The sequence below is a fragment of the Pelodiscus sinensis genome, chromosome 1 (genome assembly GCF_049634645.1).
Source record: "Pelodiscus sinensis isolate JC-2024 chromosome 1, ASM4963464v1, whole genome shotgun sequence".
Classification (NCBI taxonomy): domain Eukaryota; kingdom Metazoa; phylum Chordata; order Testudines; family Trionychidae; genus Pelodiscus; species Pelodiscus sinensis.
The window spans coordinates 268,509,189-268,533,345 of NC_134711.1; the positions used below are offsets into that span (position 1 = coordinate 268,509,189).

The 24,157-nt window shown below is 39.8% G+C and overlaps 1 protein-coding gene across 10 annotated transcripts in view; it reads left to right on the forward strand.

Moving 5' to 3' along the window:
• KLF12 (KLF transcription factor 12) overlaps positions 1-24,157 on the forward strand; it is a 366,929-nt gene that overhangs the window by 263,194 nt on the left and 79,578 nt on the right. For 9 of the 10 annotated variants that reach the window (XM_025187744.2, XM_075918894.1, XM_075918893.1 and 6 more), the window contains 2 exons: positions 690-825; positions 17,391-17,450. In XM_025187744.2, the coding sequence (XP_025043529.1) occupies positions 690-825; positions 17,391-17,450 (196 nt within the window). The remainder of the gene's footprint in view (positions 1-689; positions 826-17,390; positions 17,451-24,157) is intronic. The other variant, XM_006129061.4, reaches the window with a different exon arrangement.

Here is a 24,157-nt window from a genome sequence, read left to right on the forward strand (position 1 = left end):
GCTTGTCTGAAAAAATCTCATGTTTTAGATGTCTCAAGATAGGCAAAAGCGACCACTAAATGTTTGCCCTAAATCTCCATCCAGAAATGTGTAAAATCATACAAAGAAAATCAGAAAACATTCCCAAAAGACAACAACAAAAATAGGTGACTTAAAGGTAAAATGCATGTTTTAAGATTAGTATGTGTGCGGTTTTATTTCATGTCAATGGTTGTGGGCAGGTAGTATCCATATATATATATATATATATATACACATTTTGTGCATGTACAATAATGTTTGTGTCTATCTGTAGCTAACAGAAGCTGTACATATGTAACCCACACACCTAGTGTGGTTTACTGTCCAATGCAGTAGCACCTAGAGCACAGTAAGAGTTAAGATCAAGAGACCTCTACAGCATGGGCTGGGAGCCAGCTAGCTTTTAGCTCAGCGGTAGAGGCTCCTCTACTCAGCTTCAGAGGTCCCAGGTTTGGGTAGAGGCTCCTCTACTCAGCTTCAGAGGTCCCAGGTTCAAATCTGCCAGATGGTGGTTACACATACACTACATGATTTCTTACATTCATCATCTTACCTGTGAAGCTATTGGAGAAATGTTGTATATGGTATAACAATATGGAAGAGCTGTATACCCTGATGTTGTTTGTTTCATCACCCTAACTTTACTCCATTATATTTATCTTTTCCAGCACAAATGGATCCCCGAGGCATCTCTCCCAGACAAATTAAAAGTGACAGTGATGATGATGACCTGCCAAATGTGACCTTAGATAGTGTTAATGAAACTGGATCCACGGCTCTTTCCATAGCCAGAGCTGTACAAGAGTAAGTATCACATTCTCAGGATAAGTATTGCCAAGGTGTTCAATGGCTAGTAGAAACACCAGTCTTCATCTGTTCTGCAGATATGTCATCTGAGCTCTGAGCCAGCACACACGACAGCATCTTTGTGTTCAACATCAGTCTCTTAAGGAGGAGACTGCTCTCGCTCTCTCTCTCTCTCTGGTTTTCTGTCCTGACTCACTGTTAGAATACACTTTAGAGTGAAATTCTTTCTTCTCCATTATTCATTTTGTCTAAAAATTTCCTTGACTCGTGGCAGAATTGAGAGATTTCTAACAGCTGCTTTCTCAAGAAAACTATCCAGGTTTCCTAAGGAGGTGCATAGGTGAAAGGAAATTAGTAAAAGACTCCAGTTTTGCCATTACTTTTATTTTTCTGTTTAGTTTTAGGCACATTACAAGTCTTTCCTCCAACAAAATGGCAAATGAAATTTAATGTTGATAGATGTAAAGTAATGCACATTGGAAAAAATAATCCTAACTATACATACGATGTGATGGGGATTAATTTAGATATAACTACTCAAGAGAGAAATCTAGGCGTCATTGTGGATAGTTCTCTGAAAACATCCACTCAGTGTGCAGCAGCAGTTAAAAAAGCAACTAGACTGTTGAGAATAATTTTTAAAAAGTAGTAGAGAATAAGACAGAGAATATCTGATTGCCTCTATATAAACCCATGACGTGCCCACATCTTGAATACTGTGTACAGATGGGGTTGCCTCATCTCAAAAAAGATATATTGGCATTAGAAAAGGTTGTTGCCCTTTTCTGAACCTTTTCCAATGCCAACTGAAACGTTGGTACAGGTTGGACCTCTCTAGTCCAGCACTCTCTTGTCTGGCAATACTATAGTCCGGCATGATTTTAGTTAGCTGGCTTTAGTATGGCCAGTTGTCATGGCTGTGGCCAAGTTTCCTGTGGTCCCATAAAGTTTGTTTAGAGGCATCTGTCTTGGCTCTCAGTGTTGCTATTTAGCTCTAATTTACCACAAATGTCATCTAAGAGCCCAGTAAGCAGTGGAAATGTTGTAATGTTGTGAGACAATATTGACCTCCTGTGGTCCAGCACTGGTCAGGTCCTGAGGATTCCAGACTAAAGAGGTTCAACCTGTAGTTTCAAAGTCATCCATTATTTGCTCAAACAAGTCTGTGGAGATAGATATTGGTGAATCCATTTTTGTATGATTTTAGCAGGTGGAGTGCATCTAATCCTCCCCCAGAATTTTTTAAAGTTTATATCCCAAATACCACTCAAAAAGAGAGAGACTGTGCAGTGGCAGTATAGATTATCTAAGTAAAAATTGCATGCGGATTTGGCAGCCGAGAGTATGTGAGGATATGGTTAACCAAATAGCTAATAGTCATAGTATCTCAGGGAGGGGCTGCATCTCAGAACTCAAAAACCCAGCATGAGATTCACTCAATGAGACTTCTGCTATGTCTGTACTGTGAGTTAGCATTATGATTCACCAGCTAGTGTGCACATATTGTTTAGCTCCCTTCAAGTACAAATAACAGCATAGGTCCAGTAGCACTGGCAGCGGAAGCATGGGTAAGCCAGGGTGAATACGAACCCACCTGAAATCTGTCTGAGCCATGATTTTGTGGTAGCTGTGCTGCTATTGATATTCGATGAGAGCTGGCGCAGTTACACATTCACAATCAGGGAAAACACACCTCTAGCTCACTGTATAGAGATAGCATTCGATTCACTCAGGTCCCAGTTAACCACATTAACAACCAGGCACCAATCTATATCCCATTCAGCGAAAGAGGGCTTAAGTTATGGAGAGGACATTGTGTTGTCTCTATTGCTTTAATTGGCCTCATTCAATGTGATCAGGAAGTTTTCAGGATGGCAAGATGGGAAAAGATGTTTCACTGTTGAGGACTCTGTTTGATTGATGATTTAGCACAACATTCTGGATTTACTGGTTACAAATGTCAGCACATGAAATGCCTAATGTTTCTCTTCCAGTTTATAGAACATGTAATAAGGCAGAAAAATAGAAACAACTCATAATTGATCTATTTTGTGCTAAATAGTGCTGATTATTTAATGGAGTAGTGAGGTCGAATTGCAAATATATTAATATATGATTGGCAGGCAAATGTTAGTTATTTTAATTTATTAATATTATTTCAACATTGGCAAAACTGGTCAAATAATGAAAAACTTTTTTGTTAATAATTTATTTCATGATTGATGAAGTGACAAAGAGGGGAAATGTATTGAATATTATTTTACCAGTTCTAGAGATTAAGAATTAAATTAAGACGTTCAGCCACCTAAAACCAATACATTCTTGCTACAGTTTTTTATTTAAATAGTACTCTCTTAGTTTTCTTCAAAAGCCACACTAAGGAAATGTAATTTGACTCTGAAGAATAAATGTATCATATATATATATATATATATATATATATATATATATATATATATATATATATATATATAATCTGTTTTACATAACACATATGCAGCTGTGTCACTAGAAAGAAGTGTCAGTTTATTCTACCTATCTCAATCAATCTGTTCCCATCCTGGGAAGTTTCTTCTTATAATTAAATACAGAATAAATTTAGTATTTCAGATAGCCATAGAATCTAAGGCCAGAAAGAAACATTAGGTCATTTAGTCTCATCTGCAGTCTGTCATGGACTCTTGTATTTCAACCAATTACCGCTGTTTCAAGGCCAATAACTTGCTTTGACTAAAGGACATGCCATGCCTGTAAGTGCCGGAAAGGGAGGTAAGAATTGAGAGGACAGACCATACCCCAAAAGGGCATGGTGGGATATGCCTGCTAATGACATTTTTCTTGACTTTATGGGTCTGATATTGTGGAGTCTTGAATTTTATTAGAAATAAAAAATTGGCCAGTAGTTGCTGTGAACAGGTGTTGCTAGGCAGAAGTGGGGCTTTTCCTACTTCACTTTTGGAAATTAATTTTTATATGGAATGAACAATGAACTATATATATATGTAGTTGCTGGTGAATTTGTGTTCAGAATATCATTGCTTAGTTTAACATACTTGCTGAAAACCTTTGTTTAAACTGAACTAATGTAACAGTGAATTTTAGAAAACACCCATCCTTCTACATTAACTCTGAGGGAAGTGAAATGAATGGGTGCCAACTCACTTGCAATAGCTAAATCCGCCAAGTGGAGTTAAATATGGTGAAAATCAATGAAAGTTTTATAGGAAATCCTCTAGTTAAAGGATCAGTAACTGTAGTAACAGGCTCTGATTTATATTATTCTTTCATTTTCATGATCTAAGAACTAAGGTCACGTCCATACTAAACCAAAAGTTTGTCTTAAGATATCCAACTCCAGCTACGTAAATAACTTAGCTGAAGTTGACTTATCTTAAGCTGAATTCCTCAGGCATCCCCACAGCGGGAAATCAACAGGAAAAACTCCCCCATCAACTTCTCTTATTCTTCACGACTGCAAGAAGTACCAGAGTTGATGGAGGTGCCCTTAGCATTCGATTTAGAGGATCCTCACCAGACCCACTATATCAAAGGCTGGAAGATTAACCTCTGCAGTGTTGATCCTCCATTTAGTATAGACATGGCCTAAGGTGGGTTTTTCTGTTATTGGTTTTTTTTTTTGTGGGGGGTGGGAGGGTTATATATAGCTGAGGTTTTAGATTTGTTATCTTTGGAAATTGCTCACTATTGGGAAGATCTATATGAAAAGCCTTGTTCTTTACCTGTCCACTAATTAAATACTGCACTTCATTTTCCTGTGTGGATGCCCATTACCTCTACAGTAAAACATTACCATCTAAAACCAGATATTAATCTAAATACTAAAAACTACTTGTGTGTTATTATGCCTTAATTAAATAGCATCCTGGGGGCTTTTATGTTTTTAAACAGTCGAGTAGTTATTTTTTAGCCAAAAATCTTGTTTTCCTGCCTACCTGTTTTGTTTCATGCATCTTGAAACTTTTTGGCATTCTTCTTTTGACCACTTTTCATAACCATTGTGTAATTGAGCAAAGCTAATAAAAAAACATAGTTGTAAAGTTACACTGTATTATTTGACAGAAAACAGTGCAATATTTTATGTCATATCTGTTTACAGGGTTCTAATGTCAGTCTAATGTTAGCCCTATGGTGGTAGTTATATATTATAAAATTGAGGGAGTTGAATTTGAAGATATGTTCTACCAAGTGTGTTGTGTCCACAAAACCTCATGATACCATCTACAGTTTTTATTAGTCTTTAAGGTGCTGCTGGACTATTTGTTGTTTTTTAGGTTTTACCTGCTAATGGTCATTTGTTTGAGTTGCCTTAAGTCTGTAGATATTAGATGTCTGTAGGTTGTGAGCAACATGTTGCATCTATGTTGGTAGATCTATGCTGAAGATTTTTATTGATTAGGTCCTATCAAATTTACAGCCATGAAAAATGCATCGCAGACTGTGAAATCTTGTCTTCCCCCAATGAAAGCTGGTCTTTTGTGAGCTTTTACCTTATACAGATTTTCTGGGGAAGACCAGTATTTCTCAAATTGGGGGGTCCTGCCCAAAAGGGAGTTGGGAGGAGGCATGATATTACCACCCTTACTTCTGTGCTGCCTTCGGAACTGGGCAGCTAGAGAGTTTACTAAGGGCCCAACTTTGTAGGCAGCAGAACAGACATAAGAGTTGCAACACCATCCCATCCTATCTGTATTTCTGAGAAAACACCTAATCAGCAGCCTATACAACAATCAGAAGAAAATCAATGAGGAGCTCTCAACACTAGAGAGTCTCATAAAAAAAACAAGCTTCTACATGAAAAACCATCTGTACTTCTGTTCTGCTGCTGGCAGTAGCTCTACCTTCAGAGCTGGACTCCCAGGAAGCAGCCACTGCTCTCCAGCTGCCCAGTTCTGAAAGCAATGCCACCTCCGTTAGCAGTGCAGAAGGTAGCAGTACTGCAGCCCTCTCCCCTATATAATAACCTTATGACCCCACATATACACAACTCCTTTTTGGGTCAGGACCCCTACAATTGTCGTATAAATATTTCTAAATAAAAAGAGGAAGTTTGACACTGAATCGTATCACCATTGATAGCTTAGCACTCAGCTTCATGGGTCACAACCTCTATTAAGAACTGGCACCATGCCACAGAACAAAATAGAGCACCCAAAGATAAACACATTGACCACTGCCTCTCCCTGTCCCCCTCCCCCCAACACACACATTTCATGTAACATGTTGTCCCCCTCCCTTAGCCTGGTCTCTTTCCCTTGTCCAACCAGCTTATGCTCATGTGGCTCCCAAGAACTGGTTACCGTGGTGCATGGGGTGCAGATTATTATATGAGGCGATGGAACCCTGTTTCCTCATTACAATGAAAATACAATCATTTTGCTGTACAAGTTGGAGGCCAGATTTGAACTGATTTAAAATTGATCTCTTGTGCTTAAAGAGTTTAAGATGAGCGATCCTATTGAGGGAAGAATTTAAAAAAAAATTAAAGGTGGGGAAGTAATCCAACACTACATAAGGAAGCTTTTCACTTGTGCCTTCTAGAGCACAGGGTCACAGAAAATGCTGGTGTTGGTGTCAAGTGTTTGGAGTGGGGAAGACTCTGGATACCGGTGTATGTACTCGTGATGAATTTAATAAATGACTCATTTGGGATGTTGTATCATCTCATATGGGGTATTGCTGATTATCCAGACAGTGGGACCTCAATGCCTTGGGCTGGATTCTGTTCACTGCTCAAATGAATGAAGCTGAATACAAGGGTGCTGTCTCTTTTCTAAGTGGATCACAAATTCTTTTCTAGGTGGATCACATCATTATGATGATCCTCCTTTGTTGGATGGTTATGATTGTAATGTGCACTGTACTTCTAGTAAACTATCAATGGGAAAGGAATACCATTGTAGACCTAACAGTCAACATAGGTAAGGGACCAGTAATATTTTGTGTGCAGCACTGTTATAGAGACAGTATGTAATGGTCAGATCAGAGTCTGCTTGTACCCCTCTAACTTGAATAAACATATGGATGATTTTCTCTCCTGAGACTTACATTTCTGTTGCCTTCACCCATTCATTGTTCACACTTGTTTTGTCTCTCTCCCTGTTCAGCCAATGCCATTACTACCTCTGTACTGTGCATACTAGAGATCTTTCACTTCAATGTGCTGCTCACACAGCTTTGTCCTGAGTCTCTAAGGTTGTGTCTAGACTACATGCCTCCGTTGACGGAGGCATGTAGATTAGCCAGATCGGCAGAGGGAAATGAAGCCGCGATTAAAATAATCGCGGCTTCATTTAAATTTAAATGGCTGCCCCGCTCTGCCGATCAGCTGTTTGTCGGCAGACCGGGGCAGTCTGGACGCGCCGCATCGACAAAGAAGCCTTTCTTGATCGGCACAGGTAAACCTGGTTTCACGAGGCATACCTGTGCCGATCAAGAAAGGCTTCTTTGTCGACGCGACGCATCCAGACTGCCCCGATCTGCCGTCAAACAGCTGATCGGCAGAGCGGGGCAGCCATTTAAATTTAAATGAAGCCGCGATTATTTTAATCGTGGCTTCATTTCCCTCTGCCGATCTGGCTAATCTACATGCCTCCGTCGATGGAGGCATGTAGTCTAGACACACCCTAGGAGCTGTAATGAAAGTGCTTTCAGCATTTCCATGAGCATTGCTTCCTCAGGTAGTTCATTTTTACTCTGTGAAACCATAACCTCTTGTTGCTATTCACTTTGAGAAATGTCAAGGATTTGGTGGGATGGTTTTACAGTTGGGGGAATGTACATTGAGAGGCTAAGTGACTTACCGAGATTCACACAAGAAGTCTGTGGCAGAGTAGGGAACTGACCTAGGGGCTCTCAAATCTTAAACTGGTGCCCTAACTGTGAACTATTTTTCCTCTGAACAATGTTTTTCATCATTTAATATGCATTTAATGTGTCTGTCATTTAATATGATTCAGCATATTTACTGTGGCCATTTATAACACATAACAGATGATACAGTTATAATTTTCAGAATCATAGGTGTTCCAAAAGCTATATAAAAGGAACCTAGCTCAACAACATCAGGGCCTGTACACCTTTATAGATTAGCTCCTTGTGTGTACTTGGCATGCTTCAATGCCTATAGCAACAGAAATGACCATTTACTGTTTAAGGATCGATTTCTTGGTGATTTTAACCCCATCTGTTCTCTTCATCAAGGTGATAAAGTACATCTTACATGTAGCAATGGTTTTTGGACAATTTGCGCTAAACAAAAAAATTATTTTCATTTATGAGGTTGGTCAGTAAAATCAGACAGCATTTTTTGGAGTATGCACATTGGCTCAGGTTTCTGGTATGGCATTTTGCTAATGTATTTGAAAGTGCCTCTTGCCAGGATAACAGATTTCACGTCAGCCAGCGATTTTCTTGACCAAGTGCCAGGTTGACTAAAGCTATAAATCCAAAGCAAACTCATGCAAAATTGACATAACTGTCTGTTTTCAAAGGATATAGTATTGTTTAAATAATGATATATTAGGAAACTGAGATACTGTCAAATTGTTCCTGAACAAAAGCTAATTTGAAAAAGCAAACAAACAAAAAATGCTTTTATCTTGTACTGCAAGAATGACAATTGAAGAAATTAGGATGTAACAGAGAACAGTGCCATTAGGATATGTGTTTCTCTTCATCTGTATTACTTTGAGACATTAAGCTTATGCAAATATTTATACCATGCCATTACAAGTAGTAATATTTTTAAAAGAAAAATATTAAAATATGTGCTAAGTAAATTGGGAGATATAATTGAGTTTAATACAACCATGACAGGTTAAATCCTAGGAGCTCCTGAAGCCCATTCAGCTTTGCCATTGAATTTATTGTGGCCAGGATTCAACCATAAAACTTTAACAAAAGTTTGGATGTTTACAAAAGCAAAGCCTTTGTTTACGCTTTTACAGAATCTGCAGAAAGACTGTGTAGTTAATGAGGAATCTGGGTATGAGTGGGTGAGAGTCTCTCTCTCTCTCCCTTTCATACCTTCCACCCACCAAAAACAACATGAATTTTTAAAGATCCTGTTTCCTAGACTCTGTATAGTTCTACATTCCTAAATGTGTGTGTTTTAAACTACAGGCAGTCCCCGGGTTACGTACAAGATAGGGACTGTAGGTTTGTTCTTAAGTTGAATCTGTATGTAAGTCGGAACTAGCATCCAGATTCAGCCGCTGCTGAAACTGATCAGTTTCAACAGCGGCTGAATCTGGACACCAGTTCCACTTACATACAGATTCAACTTAAGAACCCCAGGCGTCCCCAAGTCAGCTGCTGCTGAAACTGATCAGCAGCTGATTCCAGGAAACCCAGGGCAGAGCAACTCTGCCTCGGGCTTCCTGTAGTCAGCGCTGGTCAGTTTCAGCAGTGGCTGACTTGGGGCTGAGCAGCTCGGGTGCTGCTGGGTTGGTCCAGTAGCGCGGCCGCTCCTCAGTGCTACTGGACCAACCCAGCAGCACCCCAGCTGCTCTGCCCCAGGTGTCCTGATTCAGCCACTGCTGAAACTGATCAGCAGCGGCTGAATCAGGACACCTGGGGCAGAGCAGCTGGGGTGCTGCCGGGTTGGTCCAGTGGCACCAAGGAGCGGTGCTGCGGGACCAACCGGCAGTGCCCCACCTGCTCTACCACAGGCCCCTGGCTTTGCTCCACGTCTCCCTGGTCTGCTGGGGGGGGGCACTAGCTGCATCCCCCCCCAGCAGACCAGGGAGACGCGGAGCAAAGCGGCGGAGGACCCGAGCCGGACCACGGCGCTTCCAGATCAGCTGCGGTCCGGCCCGGGTCCTCCGCGGCTTTGCTCAGCGTCTCCCTGGTCTGCAGACCAGGGAGACGCTGAGCAAAGCCGCGGAGGACCCGGGCAGGACCCGCGGCACTTCCAGATCAGCTGGAAGCACCGCGGGTCCGGCACGGGTCCTCCGCCGCTTTGCTCAGCGTCTCCCCGGTCTGCAAACCAGGGAGACGCTGAGCAAAGCACCGCGGGTCCGGCACAGGTCCTCCACCGCTTTGCTCAGCGTCTCCCTGGTCTGTAGACCAGGGAGACGCTGAGCAAAGCACCGCGGGTCCGGCCCGGGTCCTCCGCCGCTTTGCTCCCCGTCTCCCTGGTCTGCTGGCTCCCCCAGCAGACCAGGGAGACGGGGAGCAGCTTTTCTCGCTCTGGAGGAGGCGGGCGGCGGGACCAGGCGTCCCGCCGCTCCAGTCCTCCGGGGCGAGAAATCCCCGTTCGTAACTGCGGATCCAACATAAGTCGGATCCGCGTAACTCGGGGACTGCCTGTAGTACACACAACTGATTTTGTAGTTTATTTATATAATAAGAATTATATAATATTTTCCTCTGCAAAGTGCTTTTCAAACATTAATTAATTAAATTGTACAGGTCCCCAGTGTGGTAGGAAAATAAAAATGATTATCTTCAGGTTAGTAACTTGTCCAATGCTACATAGCAAATAAGTGAAGTGCTGGGATCAAGAATGTCTTGTAACCTCCATATCAGTCCACTGGACTGTGCTACTTCAGAATGAATGTATATTTTTTTGCTTTTAGATATGTGACACATTTTGGTGACAGGCTGGTATAACTTTGCTTCAAGAGCATGACGCCAGTGCAGATTTTATGACAAATTATGCCAGTGACATTTTTAATGCTTTGTTGTTGTTCAATTGTTGAAGTCGGTATATATTTGGAAAGAGTGTCCTCAGACTGTTCATTATTCAGATTTGTGATATCAGGCTTTAGTGTTTTTTAAGGGAGAGAGGTTGTTGGATTATATTTTTAATCAACCCAGAAATCCGAGGGAAATATTTGTGCATTAGAAAACTCAAAATGTAGCAAATATTCATCCATGTGGATTAGATAATAAAACGCTAAGGCTATGCCTACACTGGCATGATTTTCCGGAAATGCTTTTAACGGAAAAGTTTTCCGTTAAAAGCATTTTTGGAAAAGAGTGTGTAGATTGGCAGGACGCTTTTCCGCAAAAGTACTTTTTGCGGAAAAGCGTCCGTGGCCAATCTAGACTTGGTTTTTCGCAAAAAAGCCCCGATCGCCATTTTCACGATTGGGGCTTTTTTGCGGAAAACACTACTGTGCTGTTTATACTGGCCCTTTTGCACAAGAGTCTTTCGGAAAAAGACTTTTGCCCAAACGGGAGCAGCATAGTATTCCGGAAAAGCACTGACGATCTTACATGAGATTGTCAGTGCTTTTCCGGAAATTCAAGCAGCCAGTGTAGACAGCTGGCAAGTTTTTCCGCAAAATCAGATGATTTTGCGGAAAAACTTGCAAGTCTAGACACAGCCTAACAGAAACAGCCATAACAAAACTACTTCATCATGCTGCTACCTTGATGTATTGATTAGAAAAAGAGGGAGTTTTGTCATGTGCTGTCACTGGAGCCAAAACTACTTTTTGCAGTATCTAGATTAGATACATTTTTATCCTGCCTTCCCATGATTCTGTGAGATTGTGATTTGATATGACTAATTCTTAACAACAGCATTCATATAAAATATCATAAAATGCTTCATAGCTGGTTGCAGCTATATATGCAAACAGCTGGGTAGCTTTAATAGCTGTATAAATGGCTAAGTCTTTCAGATTCTTTATTGACTGAATGAAAGGATACTGGAAACTCCAAAACCAGACTTTTTTTTTTTAACCCCTGCTCTCTCTGCACATATTATGATAAACATTTTTTTTATGCTGTCCCCACTATTCAAATCTCCTGGTCACTGTTCCCCAACCTTTTCTCTCCCTAACCAGTCAAATCCTGTTTAGATTTGTATAAATTGAAAGAATGTTGGCAGGCAAGCCAACTGACTCATCAGACGCTTGGGTAAGGGTGGGGTGGGGGAAGGCAGGCACAGCCGTCCCAGAAGGGGCGAGGCTTAGGTGAGAAAGGGCGGGGCCAGCATAACCGGCCCTCGATGCCATCTGGAGCGTGCTGGCCAAGGCTCCAGTGGCAATTTAAAGGGCCCTGGGCTCTCAGCACCACTGCTGCTGCAGTAGCAGTGGTGGACACCAGAACTCTGGGACCTTTGAATCACTAGGCCCCAGAGCAATTGCCTCTTTCGTCTCCCTGATTATTGGGCCTGAATCTTGGAGACAATGTGTTAATTTCTTTAGTTTATTATTATTAATCATATTTATTGCAGTAGTGCCTAAAGACCACCAAGAGTAGGCCCCTTTGTTGCTAAGCAGTACACAAACAAAGCAGTAGAAAGTCCCTGCCCCCAAAGAACTTAGATAAGTGGAGATAAGACAGACACAGAATCCAGAAAGAAGTCTACCTCACAAGCAGAATGAAGACATGTTAGCTCTAATGTTTTTGGCAGAGGGCTAGCTGGCTAGGGGTAAGCTGAAGAAAAGGGGGTGATTGGAACAGCACAGGAGAGGATGGCGTGGAGTGAAAATGAGGGGGAAAATTGTTAGAAATAACTATTGGAATGTGTAGAGTTGGTCCATTCAGTCAACCGGCAGAAGGCAGAGAAAATCCAGTCAAAACCATGGAAACTTCTCTGGATGTTCAAAGGATGAAAGGCCCCTTCTATCAACTAGAGAGTCTGGCTTGCTCCTCTGTGCAGTTTTCTCCCAAGCTCATGTAGTGGGAGGAGGGGAGACATCACCTGGATCTTAATGCCTCTAAAGTGTAGGTGGACTCTCCTGCATAGTATTTGGTCTGTGTGAATTCTAGGGGATGGCCCCATTTCACCTGTTCAGCCTCAGTGCCACAGTTCCTGCATTTGCTGTTCATGTTCCTATCAACAGGCATCTCAGGCTGATGATTAGTGTTTTGAATACTTTAAAATGTGGGTGATTTGTGTTTAAAGAAACCACAGAGAAGGAAATTACAACAGTCATGATAATAGGAGCCCAAGACTGAAATAAGAATTTTAGTAGAGCAGTGTTTAAGGAAGTGACTAATAGTGAGGATGTATCAGGTAATAGTAGTCAAAGGTTTTGTAGTCAAACTGAAAATCTGAATCTCCGTAGTAAGGACAAATGAGTGAGTCAAAATTGAAGTTTTGCCTGAGGTTTTCATTTACTTACCTAATTTGGACACATAGAGCTGTATGAAGTTTGGTGTTGTAAGGAACTGCTGAAGTCGAGATGTTCAGAAGGTGAAGAAAAGTTTAAAGTAAACAAGAGGTTATATGTAGAGCCATGTCCAGATACAAAATTAGTATCTGCTTCCTCATCTGCAAAAATGATCAGCAGATACCCACATCTGCAAATGTGGATGCCCATAGATATAAAGTGCACATTTGCAAATTTGCGGGGTTCTAGATACAAAATTTGAATCTGCATCTGCATCCACATCAGCAAAAATGAACCACGGATATCCAGATCAACATCTACAGAGGTGGATACCCATGGATATAAAGTGGATATCTGTAGATTTGCAGGCCTCTGTTTATATGAAAGAGAGAGCAGTTGAGCCATTATTAAACATATGTATGTTTGCTAAGCACGGGCAACATGCAAATCTTTTTCTGTTCCATAAAACTTGCAATAAGGTGTGTGTATACTAGCTCCAATTTCAGCCATTGAGAGATGAAATCCCCCTGGTCATTACAAAGACCAGACAAATAGACAGCAATCAAATTTCACCTGCCCGAAAGCTCACAGGGAGGTTTAGGCTTGTGTACTCTAGGTGGAATTTTTAAAAGCTTGTCAAAATGTACAAAATACCCTAATACTGTTTTTCTTCATCTGCTCCATAAACTGACAGAGTCAAAGCTCAAGAGGTCTCTGTCATCAAAAAATAGAAACACTATCATATAATTTACGTGACCAATCACAAGCTAACACAGCTTGAATTGCAGATATCCAGTACTGGCTTTTCTACTGAACTGGACCTGATCAAAGTGTAGCGTTAAACCTTGTGTCAAAGTCTATAGAGAAAATTAGAATAATAAATAAATTTAGGGAAATCACAATCCCCTCATGAACATTCCATAATCAGAAAAATAAAGAGGCTGTTGTAAAAAAAAACCAACCTGTTCTCACTCATTAAGTTCATTGAGAGATTGCCCTCTTTACCAAATAGTTTTCATATTCTCCTTCAGAATAAAATGTGGTATGTATTTTCATCTTAGTAATATTACATTTCTAGTGATATTTAATTTCCATACAGGATAAGCACAGCAATGTATTGTATGGCGAAGAGATACCAATAGGGATGTAAGCAAGTAGTTGAGTCGACTATTCGACTACTCACATTCCACCCTCACTCCGCTGCCTCTATATCAGAGGCAGCAAGGGTGTGAGGGGAACAAGAGCTGGTGCTGGGGGAGAGGGGAAGGTGGTTTAAAAGCCAATTCCCCCCAACACCATTTCCATGGTTCTACCTCCCCTACCCCAGCACAGCTGCCTCTATTAGAGCAGCGCAGGGGAGGGGTAGGGGAGGCTGCCATAAAGCAGCCTCTACCCACGGCAGGCCCAGGCTTGCCCTGAGCAGAAGCTGCTCCACATCCCTCTGAGCAGCCCCTGACCAGCCTCTGTTCACAGCCAACCGTTGCCGCCACATACAGGGCCGCTTCGTGGCAGCAGCTCCTGTCCGCAGGGGGTCTCTGTGATTCTGTGAAACTGCAGAGCCACAGAAGGGGTAGCTCCTGGACCCAGCGCAAGCTGGGACTGAGCACGTTCCCTTATCAACTAATCATGTAGCTGATGGAAATTGTATCGACCATACGATTAGCCAGTTGCCCACCTCTTAACATCCTTATGTAACCCACACACCTAGTGAGTTTACTGAGCAATGCAAGTGGTACCGGGACCACAGCAACAGCTAAGATCAAGAGATCTCTACAGCACGGGCTGGGAGCCAGCTGGCTTTTAGCTCAGAGGGTAGAGGCTCCTATACTCCGCTTCAGAGGTCCCAGATTCAAGTCCACCTGATGATGGTTACACTTAGATATCTCTTTCTATGTGCGCTAATGTCATGCTTGGTATACTACAGTTTAAGACCCTAATTTGGACCTCAGATCATGGATAGAAACAAAAGAGTTAAACTGTGTTCTCTTAGAAACATGATTTCGGCTCTCTAATAATTTGTGAAACATTTTGTAAAATGAATACTCCTGGTGAGTAAATCCACTACTGTATTATTCATGCAGCAGATAAATTCTATGAACTTAAGTCTATCACATGTTTAACTTTAGCAACACCAAAAAAAATAGATAAAGTCAAGGATAGTTCAGTTTGTATTTGAAATTTTGTTTTAATTAATAAAAGTGGCCACGATGTTGAACTATTTTTATATCCCCTTACCATTGTGATAATGGAGCATTCTGTAAGTGTTACACCGCAGGTATGTATCCTGTTCCTCCATTTTGATTAAAGATGGTGGTAGAATTTTCAGCAGATCAATTAAGCTAAGTGGCTAGAACATTCTTAGCTGGCTCTTGATAAAGTTTCCATTACCTGCAACTTGAGAAGCTATCTTAGTACCCGCTGACTTGATTTAAATTGCTGGTGCAGTGGAAAAGTACCATTTAGTGAATATTCATATTTCTAAGATGTTAACTCATGGCAAAACGTCATTTTTGTCAGAGAACGATAGCATTTTCCAAGAAAAATGTCTAATTTCACCACGTTGTGCAACATTGTGGGGTTGTTTTAAATGAATTAGTCACAAGTGGAAATTTTGCCATTTTCACAGCAAAAGCACCAGTTTTTGAGAGAAAATGATAGTTTTCAGCTGCATATAAAAATGCCTCTTGTGCTTGTGTAAAATTAAATATGACAAATATTTTATTTTCTCATAAAGCTGGTTTTAGCCTGCCTTGTCGTATTATCTCTAATGAGTACTTATATTTCTGCTATCTGAGCAGAAGGGGTGGTACAGGGTAAAGCGTAAAATGGGAAGCCTAGTGCTGCTTGAGTGTCATTCAGCATTATAACCCAGGTTTCATTTTTCTAGTGCAAACTAGAGTCCAGTTTCTGCTGTAGGAGGCACATGTGCATCTTGCATGGATTTCACATGAAAGCTGCTTGAGAACCTCTGAGAGGAGAATTTGTCCCAGTGCCTTTTGATTACAAGCTGGTTCAACTTTGAGAAAAATTGTGCATCACTTTGTACCTGATAAGCAACTAATAAGTTCAGGAAATGTTTAATATCAAAGAGGAGGATTGTAGTCTACAGTAGAAAATAGTTAGATATGATTAAGATAAAGCCAACATACCAGGCACGTTGGACATAATGATTTCTACTTGTGCTTAACATTCATTAGGTTCTTTTCTGTCTTATCACTCTAGCAGGTTTTTATCCTGTTATTACATTTTTATTACTTGATTGAGGCAAAACCATAGAAATAGTCCACAGAAAAGATAAAAAATGGTTGTTACATGCTTGTGAAAAACAAATTAAGAATAATTTAAAGGTGTACTGCGGTATCTCAGAAAAAGTATTTGGGGTTATTATATTTTAGTATTTCCCCAATTTTGGAAATATTTAAGTGTAAAATAAGAGATTTTCAAAGACCTATGTGGACATCAGTGAGGTAAAAATGGCGACGATCAGTGGAAGTTGTCTGTGTGTTTTGAAAACGTCTTACTGGACATATTAATATTACCGATGGTATCTGTATCTGGTATCTGTATCTGTATACAGGAGTCCTCCATTTACTTCATTCTAAGTCATCTTTCACTAAAAAATAACTTCAAGGCTTCCAGTGCAATGTTGTCCAATTATTAGTTTGCTAGAGAAATGAGGTTGTTTTTATTTCTTTATTTTTGCTAGTTTCTTGGGTGTTGGTCTCAGACAAGTTTCATGGAACATTTGAGGTCTGAACCACAGGGAGCAAGACTGAAGAGAGTTATTCATGAACTTGGTTTTCCACGATTCTTTTTTTTTTTTTTTTTTAATGTGGTGAAACTTTTTCGGAGAGCCAGCTGTGCTCCTTTTTCAGGCACATGTAATAGATCAGAATTCATTAATATAGAGAAATATTCCATGTATTCCAAATTACAGCATAAATATTTATATAGTTATTATATAGCATATAAGTAGTGTTACATATTCCAAATAATATTGTAGAAAAGTAGTTAGCATTCCTGGAGTTATAGTTTTGATAAGAAGCGTTAACAGCTAGATTTTTTTTGGCACATCAGGGATTATATTACTTTAGCAGCAAGAATTCTGGGAGTAGAAATTCATTTGTGCTTTTCTCCCTCTGTACAATGGCTACCTTATGTTAATTTCTATTAACATTGTATTCTTTGTGGGATGATAGCTTGTTTAATGAGAAAATACTCAAACCAATCAAGGATTATCAATTATTGAGGATTAGCATTTTAAGACTGGCCTCTGCTCCCATTTAAGGCAATAACAAAACTCCCATCTGACTTCTTCAGAGGCGTTTTAAATGAGTTTTGGGGAAAATTATAATTCCCTTCCATTTCTGGAGCACATGCTTTTGCAGTAGGTATTCCTCCAGATTTTCTAGGCCCCATGAAATGTTTGGGGTATCTTAAAATTCCTAATTGTCTGTGTTCAATTTCCAGAGAGAGCATGTGGGGCTGTGCCAGGTCAGCTGTTAACACTTTTCGTTTTTTCAACTCCAGGTATGAAGTATTTTATTGTGTATTATATAATGTTTTGTGTGTTTGACAAAGTTTAGTGGCAGTTCATTTTAAGCTTTCTTTCCCTCTTTCTTTGGCTGGCTTCAATAGGAGACAGCATTTGGGGCTGTGCCAAGACAAGTAGTTACAGGGTTTTGGGGTTGGGAAAGGCTTACATTTGAGTACAACAAAAAATTATAACTCTTCCGATGTTTGATAAGAAACAGAGTGCAGCCCAAGTGGACTGCTAAAATTAAATAACTTTTTTCACAAGATTCGAAAACTGAAATTACTTCAAAATAGGTTTTAATCACTACTGGCAATCCCAAGGTTCACAAGATTATAGAGTGATAGACCAACTGTCACAAAGGAACAAGTTATCCACCAACATACATTGTTTGGAAAAAAATGAGGATAAAATTATCAGAAATGTGTGTTTCAAGTTAGGTTCCTAATTCCATATATTGGTATCTACATAAATACTCTGCTTTTTGAAGCGATGAGCTCCCAGAAAATCTGACTGACGTAAAATGTTGAATATTCCAGCAAATATTGTGAAATCATTGGCAGTTCCAGGAATCTCTAGTTTGCACAAACAGCACTTATGTATAGTTCAGTATGCATATGACATTGATTTTGGGATTAACTGTTTGTGTTGCTATAACTGTTTTTGTTTTTTTCAAATTTTAAAACATTCACAATGAAAATGTCCTAAATTATTTGAGATCATAGCAATATGTGTTTAGTATAAACAGATTTGTTATAGAAAAATCTCATTCCTTAAATTTATAGACTTCAGATTCATAAGTAAATTCAGAGAGGGAGAATATTTGGAAGAAATTCTATTTTGTCATTCATAATTTAACGGTCAAATAAATAAATGATTCCCCTAATCCATTAATAGCATTAATATACTGTTAAAGAAACTTATATTACTGAAAATTCAAACTTCCATTTCTCAGAAATTTACAAAATGGCAGCGGTAACTCACCATCTTGGGCCAGCTCCAGGCACTAAGGCTTTGGGAACAAAAACAAAATATTATATAGATTCATAGCTGTTAAGTTTTAAATCTTGTCCATGATCACTGACACATCTCCTCTCATGTGAGAATATCCAACCCTAAAACCTTTGTTTGAGCTAGTCAAAAGAGCAACCCAGTTTTAGAAATTGTTCCTTGTTGGAGAGAGAGCCCATTACTGTCCTAAAATGTTGAGTTTCTAAAGGAATGTATGTTTAAACATTCCTGATACCATTTCCAATACAGGCTTCTTTTGATCCTCAAACTGCAGTCTCTCAATTTGTCCCTAAAAGGAGGACTTTGGTTTTTAAATTATGACACTCCTTAATAGTATTCTCATTTTTCTATGATTTTTCATAAGATTAAAGTGTCCCACTTAAATTCCACTTAGCATCCGCATATAATATGTTTGAGCAGCTGACCACAAAAAGAGGTGTCCATAGCACTTTAAACACAGCTCTCTCACTTATTTTTTCTAAGAAGCACATCTTCTTTATTCTGTTTTTCATTTTCTTTTTTTAGGGGTAATCTCTGCATATTTTATGTTATTATATAATCCTTAAATCAGGAAAGTTAGGGAGATTTCAAATATCTGCACTATGAATTTACTGTTTACATCTTAAAATGCTAGCTTTATGACTTAAACAATGCATACAAGTTAACTTTAATAAGATTCCTTAGAGCTCGTGGATAAACCATCTGTAAGCTTAATGGGCCTCATTCCATTATGGCACTAGTTATTTTCTACATATTCAGTAGAGTTACTCTGGATTTATATTAGTTTAAGATGAAAATAAAGTGCATTATTTTAGTGAGTCAAATAAATCCAAATATAACTAGAAAACTTAGGATATGATTTATAGGTTCTTCTGAATACTTTAAACATAATTAGCTGAATTGTGCCCTTCTGTTGCAACTGTGCATCCTTACTTAAGCAATGGGGAACAATCAGTGTGCTTGCACAGATGTAACTGAGGATACAGTTTTAGGCCAATGGGATAATCTCAGTGTATCAGCCAAAATTGTATCATCCACTTAGGTCTTCATCACACTGCAAGGAAAATTCATTACAATTTTTCTTACTGGAGTTATGGATTATTGCAGTTAGGGAAAATAACAGAATACTGAAAGTCTTCAGAAATGGTGTATTTAATTATAAATTAAATGCAACTATGTGCATAAATAATTTATTTTCAAGAAATTTCATTCAAGTAAGTTTCTTTATTTTGTTTTGGACAATGTCATGTCCTTGAAATTATGCTTTTTCATGAAGTTTCAGAGAAAGTGTTAAATTTTCATCAAATCATGTTTGTAATTGTAATATTTTCATTATTTTTATTGTAAAAGTACACTCTCACTTTAAAATTTTGTTTAGATGTAAAGCAAGATAACAAACATCTCTAAGTTCATTTAATTATTTGTTTATTTATTTATTTGTGCAATGGATGTGTAAATTGAGACAGAAAATATGACCTATCATTGCAGGGTTTCCCAGAACTAACTATTAAATTAGAATAAACTTTAAAAACAACAAATAGTCTGGTAGTATTTTAAAGACTAACAAAACATGTAGTCTGCGTCTAGACTGGCCGCTTGAATTTGCGCAAGAACACTGACGATCTAATGTAAGATTATCAGTGTTCTTGCACAAATACTATGCTGCTCCGGTTCGGGAAAAAGCCCTCTTGTGCAAAAGTATTTTCTTTTCTTTGATGTTCCAGTTATTCTGATATCTGAGGCATTATCTCTTAAACATTGAAAGTCACTTTATTTAGTTTAAATTTCTTTGCATCCCTTAAGAATTAGTGGTACCATCAGTTGTCATTGAGGTAGCCCAGAACCCTGAACTAAACATCACAAATAAGTGAAAGGGAATCTTATTTTTAAATATTTCCAATAAAATTCTGGTGCCATACAAGCCACTGATTTAAATGGGGTCAGAATGTTTTCCTTCTGTGTCCTGTGTGTCTTTGTAATTTTGAAACATGGGGATAAATTGTATGTTCATCCTTACAAGTACAGATGACATGATTACAGTGTAGTAGTGGCTCTGCGGAAGAGCCCTGTGTAGGAGAGGCATGCAGAATGGCTCAGGGACCACTGGGTAAGCATTTCTGTGTGCTCCTTTTTTCAGCTTTATTATGCTCAGGAAAACTACTGAAGGCTGTATGTTCTGCTCAAATCAATTCCCTGGCTCTGCAGTCAGACACAGGCAAATTTATTAATCCTTTCAATGCAAAAGAGGAATTTATTCTGATTTAGTAACATAAAGATTCTTTGCACCGAGGGAAGCCAGCAATAAAACTCCCATTGATGTGAATAGCCACAGTTCCCTAAATGGTGCTCATGCTCCTTTTCCAGCAAAATATTTCTCAGAACCCATTGCATCCTTGCAAATATCTCTCCCAGTCCAGATTATTATATTGGCTGCATGTAGCAGCATTTGTATACTACTAGGTTGGCAGGTACAGGATGCTCCTTCATCCTGTTTGTCCTACAGACAGTACTTCTTTTGCTCCTGTATAGTTTGCTCCAGCTCTTCTATTAGCAGCACACTGCACAGCTTTGGCCAGATGGGAAGTGTTTGGCAGCTGCAGGACTCAGATGCCAAATTCTGGAATATAGCTTTCCTGTACTGGCATGTGGATTTGTTGTTGGCTTTTTGGCTTGCACCTCTGCTTGCTTCTTGGCAGGATCTCTAGCTGGCAGCTGTAAAACTGCCTCTGGGGCCGAGCTAGGGTCAAACTAGCTGTGCAACTAGATGATTTCTTGGTCAGAATTATCCGGCTGGACACTATTTTCACCATGGATTGCTTTGATTTTTAGATTATTCAGAGACTAAAACTGGCACTTTTCTCTTGTGTTTCAGCTGTTTACAGGGCTAATTGAAAGCAGCAGTTGTGCCCAGTTAGCAGATTTTAATTATACTGTTGCACCCCTAACTAATGCTGTTAGGCAGATAAAAGTGCAAAGACTCAGATTTTTCCTCTAGTTCTGCTTCAGGAAAGAGCACTTTTTTCTTTTTTCCTTTTTTCTTAAAGAACTTGGCCCTATGCCTGGATCGGAAATGTCATCTGGACTCAAGAGTGAGTCCAGCTTTTGTCAATTCCACATTTTTTCAGATTGCCTGGAACATGATTTTTTGAAAGTTTAATTTTTTCTTCTAATGATAATAAACAACAGTGCACTGTGAGCAACACAAACGTAAGAATGGCCACACTGGATCACACCAAAGGTCCATATAGTTTAATAGCCTGTTTTCTGACAGTGCCCTGTGCCAAGCCCCCCAGAAGGAATGAACAGAACAGATAATCATCAACTGATCCATCCCCTGTCACCCATTCCCAGCTTCTTACAAACAGAGGCTAGGGACACCATCCCTGTCCATCCTGGCCAATAGTCATCAGTGGGTCTAGCCTTCATGAATTTATCTAGTTGGTTTTTGAATTCTGTTATAATCTTGGTCTTTACATCTGCCAGCAAGGAGTTTCACAGGTTGACTATGGTGTTTGCAGAAATATTTCCTTTTGTTTTAAACTTGCTGACTATTATTTTCATTTGGGACCCCTCGTTCTTGTGTTATGAGGAGAAAATAGTACTTCCTTACCTACTTTCTCTACACCAGTCACAATTTGATAGACCTCAATCATATTACTCTTTAGTCAACTCTTTTCCAATCTGAAAAATCCCAATCTGGACTCATATGGAAGCCATTCCATTCCCTAATAATTTCTGGTCCCCTTTTTTGAATCTTTTTCAATTCTAATATATATTTTGAGATGATACAACTACATCAGCACACTATTCAAAATGTGGGAATACCATATTTATAAAGTGGTTACATTATAGTTTCTGCCTTATTATCTGTCTATCCCTTTCTTAATTATACCTAGCATTCCACAACTCCAAGATTTCTTACTTGAGTTGTAATAGCTAATTTAGATCTCATCAGTGTATATTTGTGTGGGTTTTATTGTGCATTCCTTTGTCTTTTTCAGCATTACATTTCATTTGCCATTTGGTTGCCCACTCAGTGTTGAGAGACTCTTTTGTAACTCTACATAGTCTAGAACTTAATTATCTTCGGGTATGTCTACACTAGCCCCCTAGTTTGAACTAGGGTGGCTAATGTAGGCATTCGAACTGGCAAATGAAGCCCGGGATTTAAACATCCCGGGCTTCATTTGCATGTTCCCGGGCAGGCACCATTTTTAAATCCCCTTAGTTTGAACTGACTGCCCGCGGCTACATGCGGCAGTCAGAAGTTAATCCGAACTAAGTCCTTAGTTCAGATTAACTGTTACTCCTCCTGCAATGAGGTGTAACAGTTAATCTGAACTAAGGACTTAGTTCGGATTAATTTCTGACTGCCGCGTGTAGCCGCGGGTAGTCAGTTCAAACTAAGGGGATTTAAAAATGGCGCCCACCCGGGAACATGCAAATGAAACCTGGGATATTTAAGTCCCGGGCTTCATTTGCAAGTTCGAATGCCTACATTAGCCACCCTAGTTCGAACTAGGGGGCTAGTGTAGACAAACCCTTGGTTAGTTTTGTATGGTTTGTAAATTTTCCTCCTCACTGTTTACTCGAATGATGGGCAAACTGCAGCCCGTTGGCCACTTGCAGTCCAGTAGGGGTCCACCTGTGGCTTGTCCGCCTCCTCTTTGTCCCCCTCCTCCACAAGCCTCTCGCACACTGGGGCACCAGAACCCTGCACTTCCTACTCTTCCTCCTCTTGCCCAGCACTTTCAGAGCCCCACGAATTTGCTGATTCGCACTCTATCACACTCCTCTTCCTCCCTGTGACTCAGCAGTTAAGGCTCTGGGAGGAGCAGGGATAGAGTGCAAATCAGCAGGTTCATGGAGCTCTGAAAGTGCTGAGAAGGAGCAGGGAGGAGTAGGAAGTGTGGGACTCCACTGCCCCAAAGGAGCTTAGGGAAGGGAGAAGAGAGAAGTGAATGGGCTGCAGTTTGCCTACCACTGGATGCAGCCCACTGAGATGAAGGAGGGAACACTCATGCAGCCCAATCACTATTCTTGATTGCCCATTGTGGGTTTACTCCTTTTTCCAAATCATTTAATAGATCTAGTCCCAGAACTGACCCCTAGGAGATACCACTATTTATCTCTCTCCCTGAAAACTAACCATTCCTATCCTTTGTTTCCTATCCTTTAACCAGTTTCCAATCTGAGAAGACATTCTCTTTTCCCATGACAGCTTACTTTACTTAAGAGCCTTTGGTGAGGGACCTTGTCAGAGACTTTCTGAAATTCTAAGTACACTGGATCTCCCTGGTACATATGCTGGTTGATACCCTCAAACCATTCTAATAGATTGGTCAGAGATAATTTCCCTTTATAAAAACTATGTTGATTCTTTTCCAACAAATTATGTTCATCTATATGTCTGAAAATATTGTTCTTTACTATAGTTTCAATCAGTTTTCCTGGAACTAAAGTCAGGCTTGCCAGCCTGTAATTGCCAGGATCATCTCTGGAACCCTTTTTACAAATTTGCATCCCATTAGCTATCTTCCAATCATTTGGTAGAGAGGCTGATTTAAAGGTTAGGTTATAAACCAGTCTGTAGTTCTGCAGTTTCACATTACAGTTCCTTAAGATGTCTTGGGTGAATATTATCTGATGCTGGCAACTTATTACTATTTAATTATCAATTTGTGGCAAAACC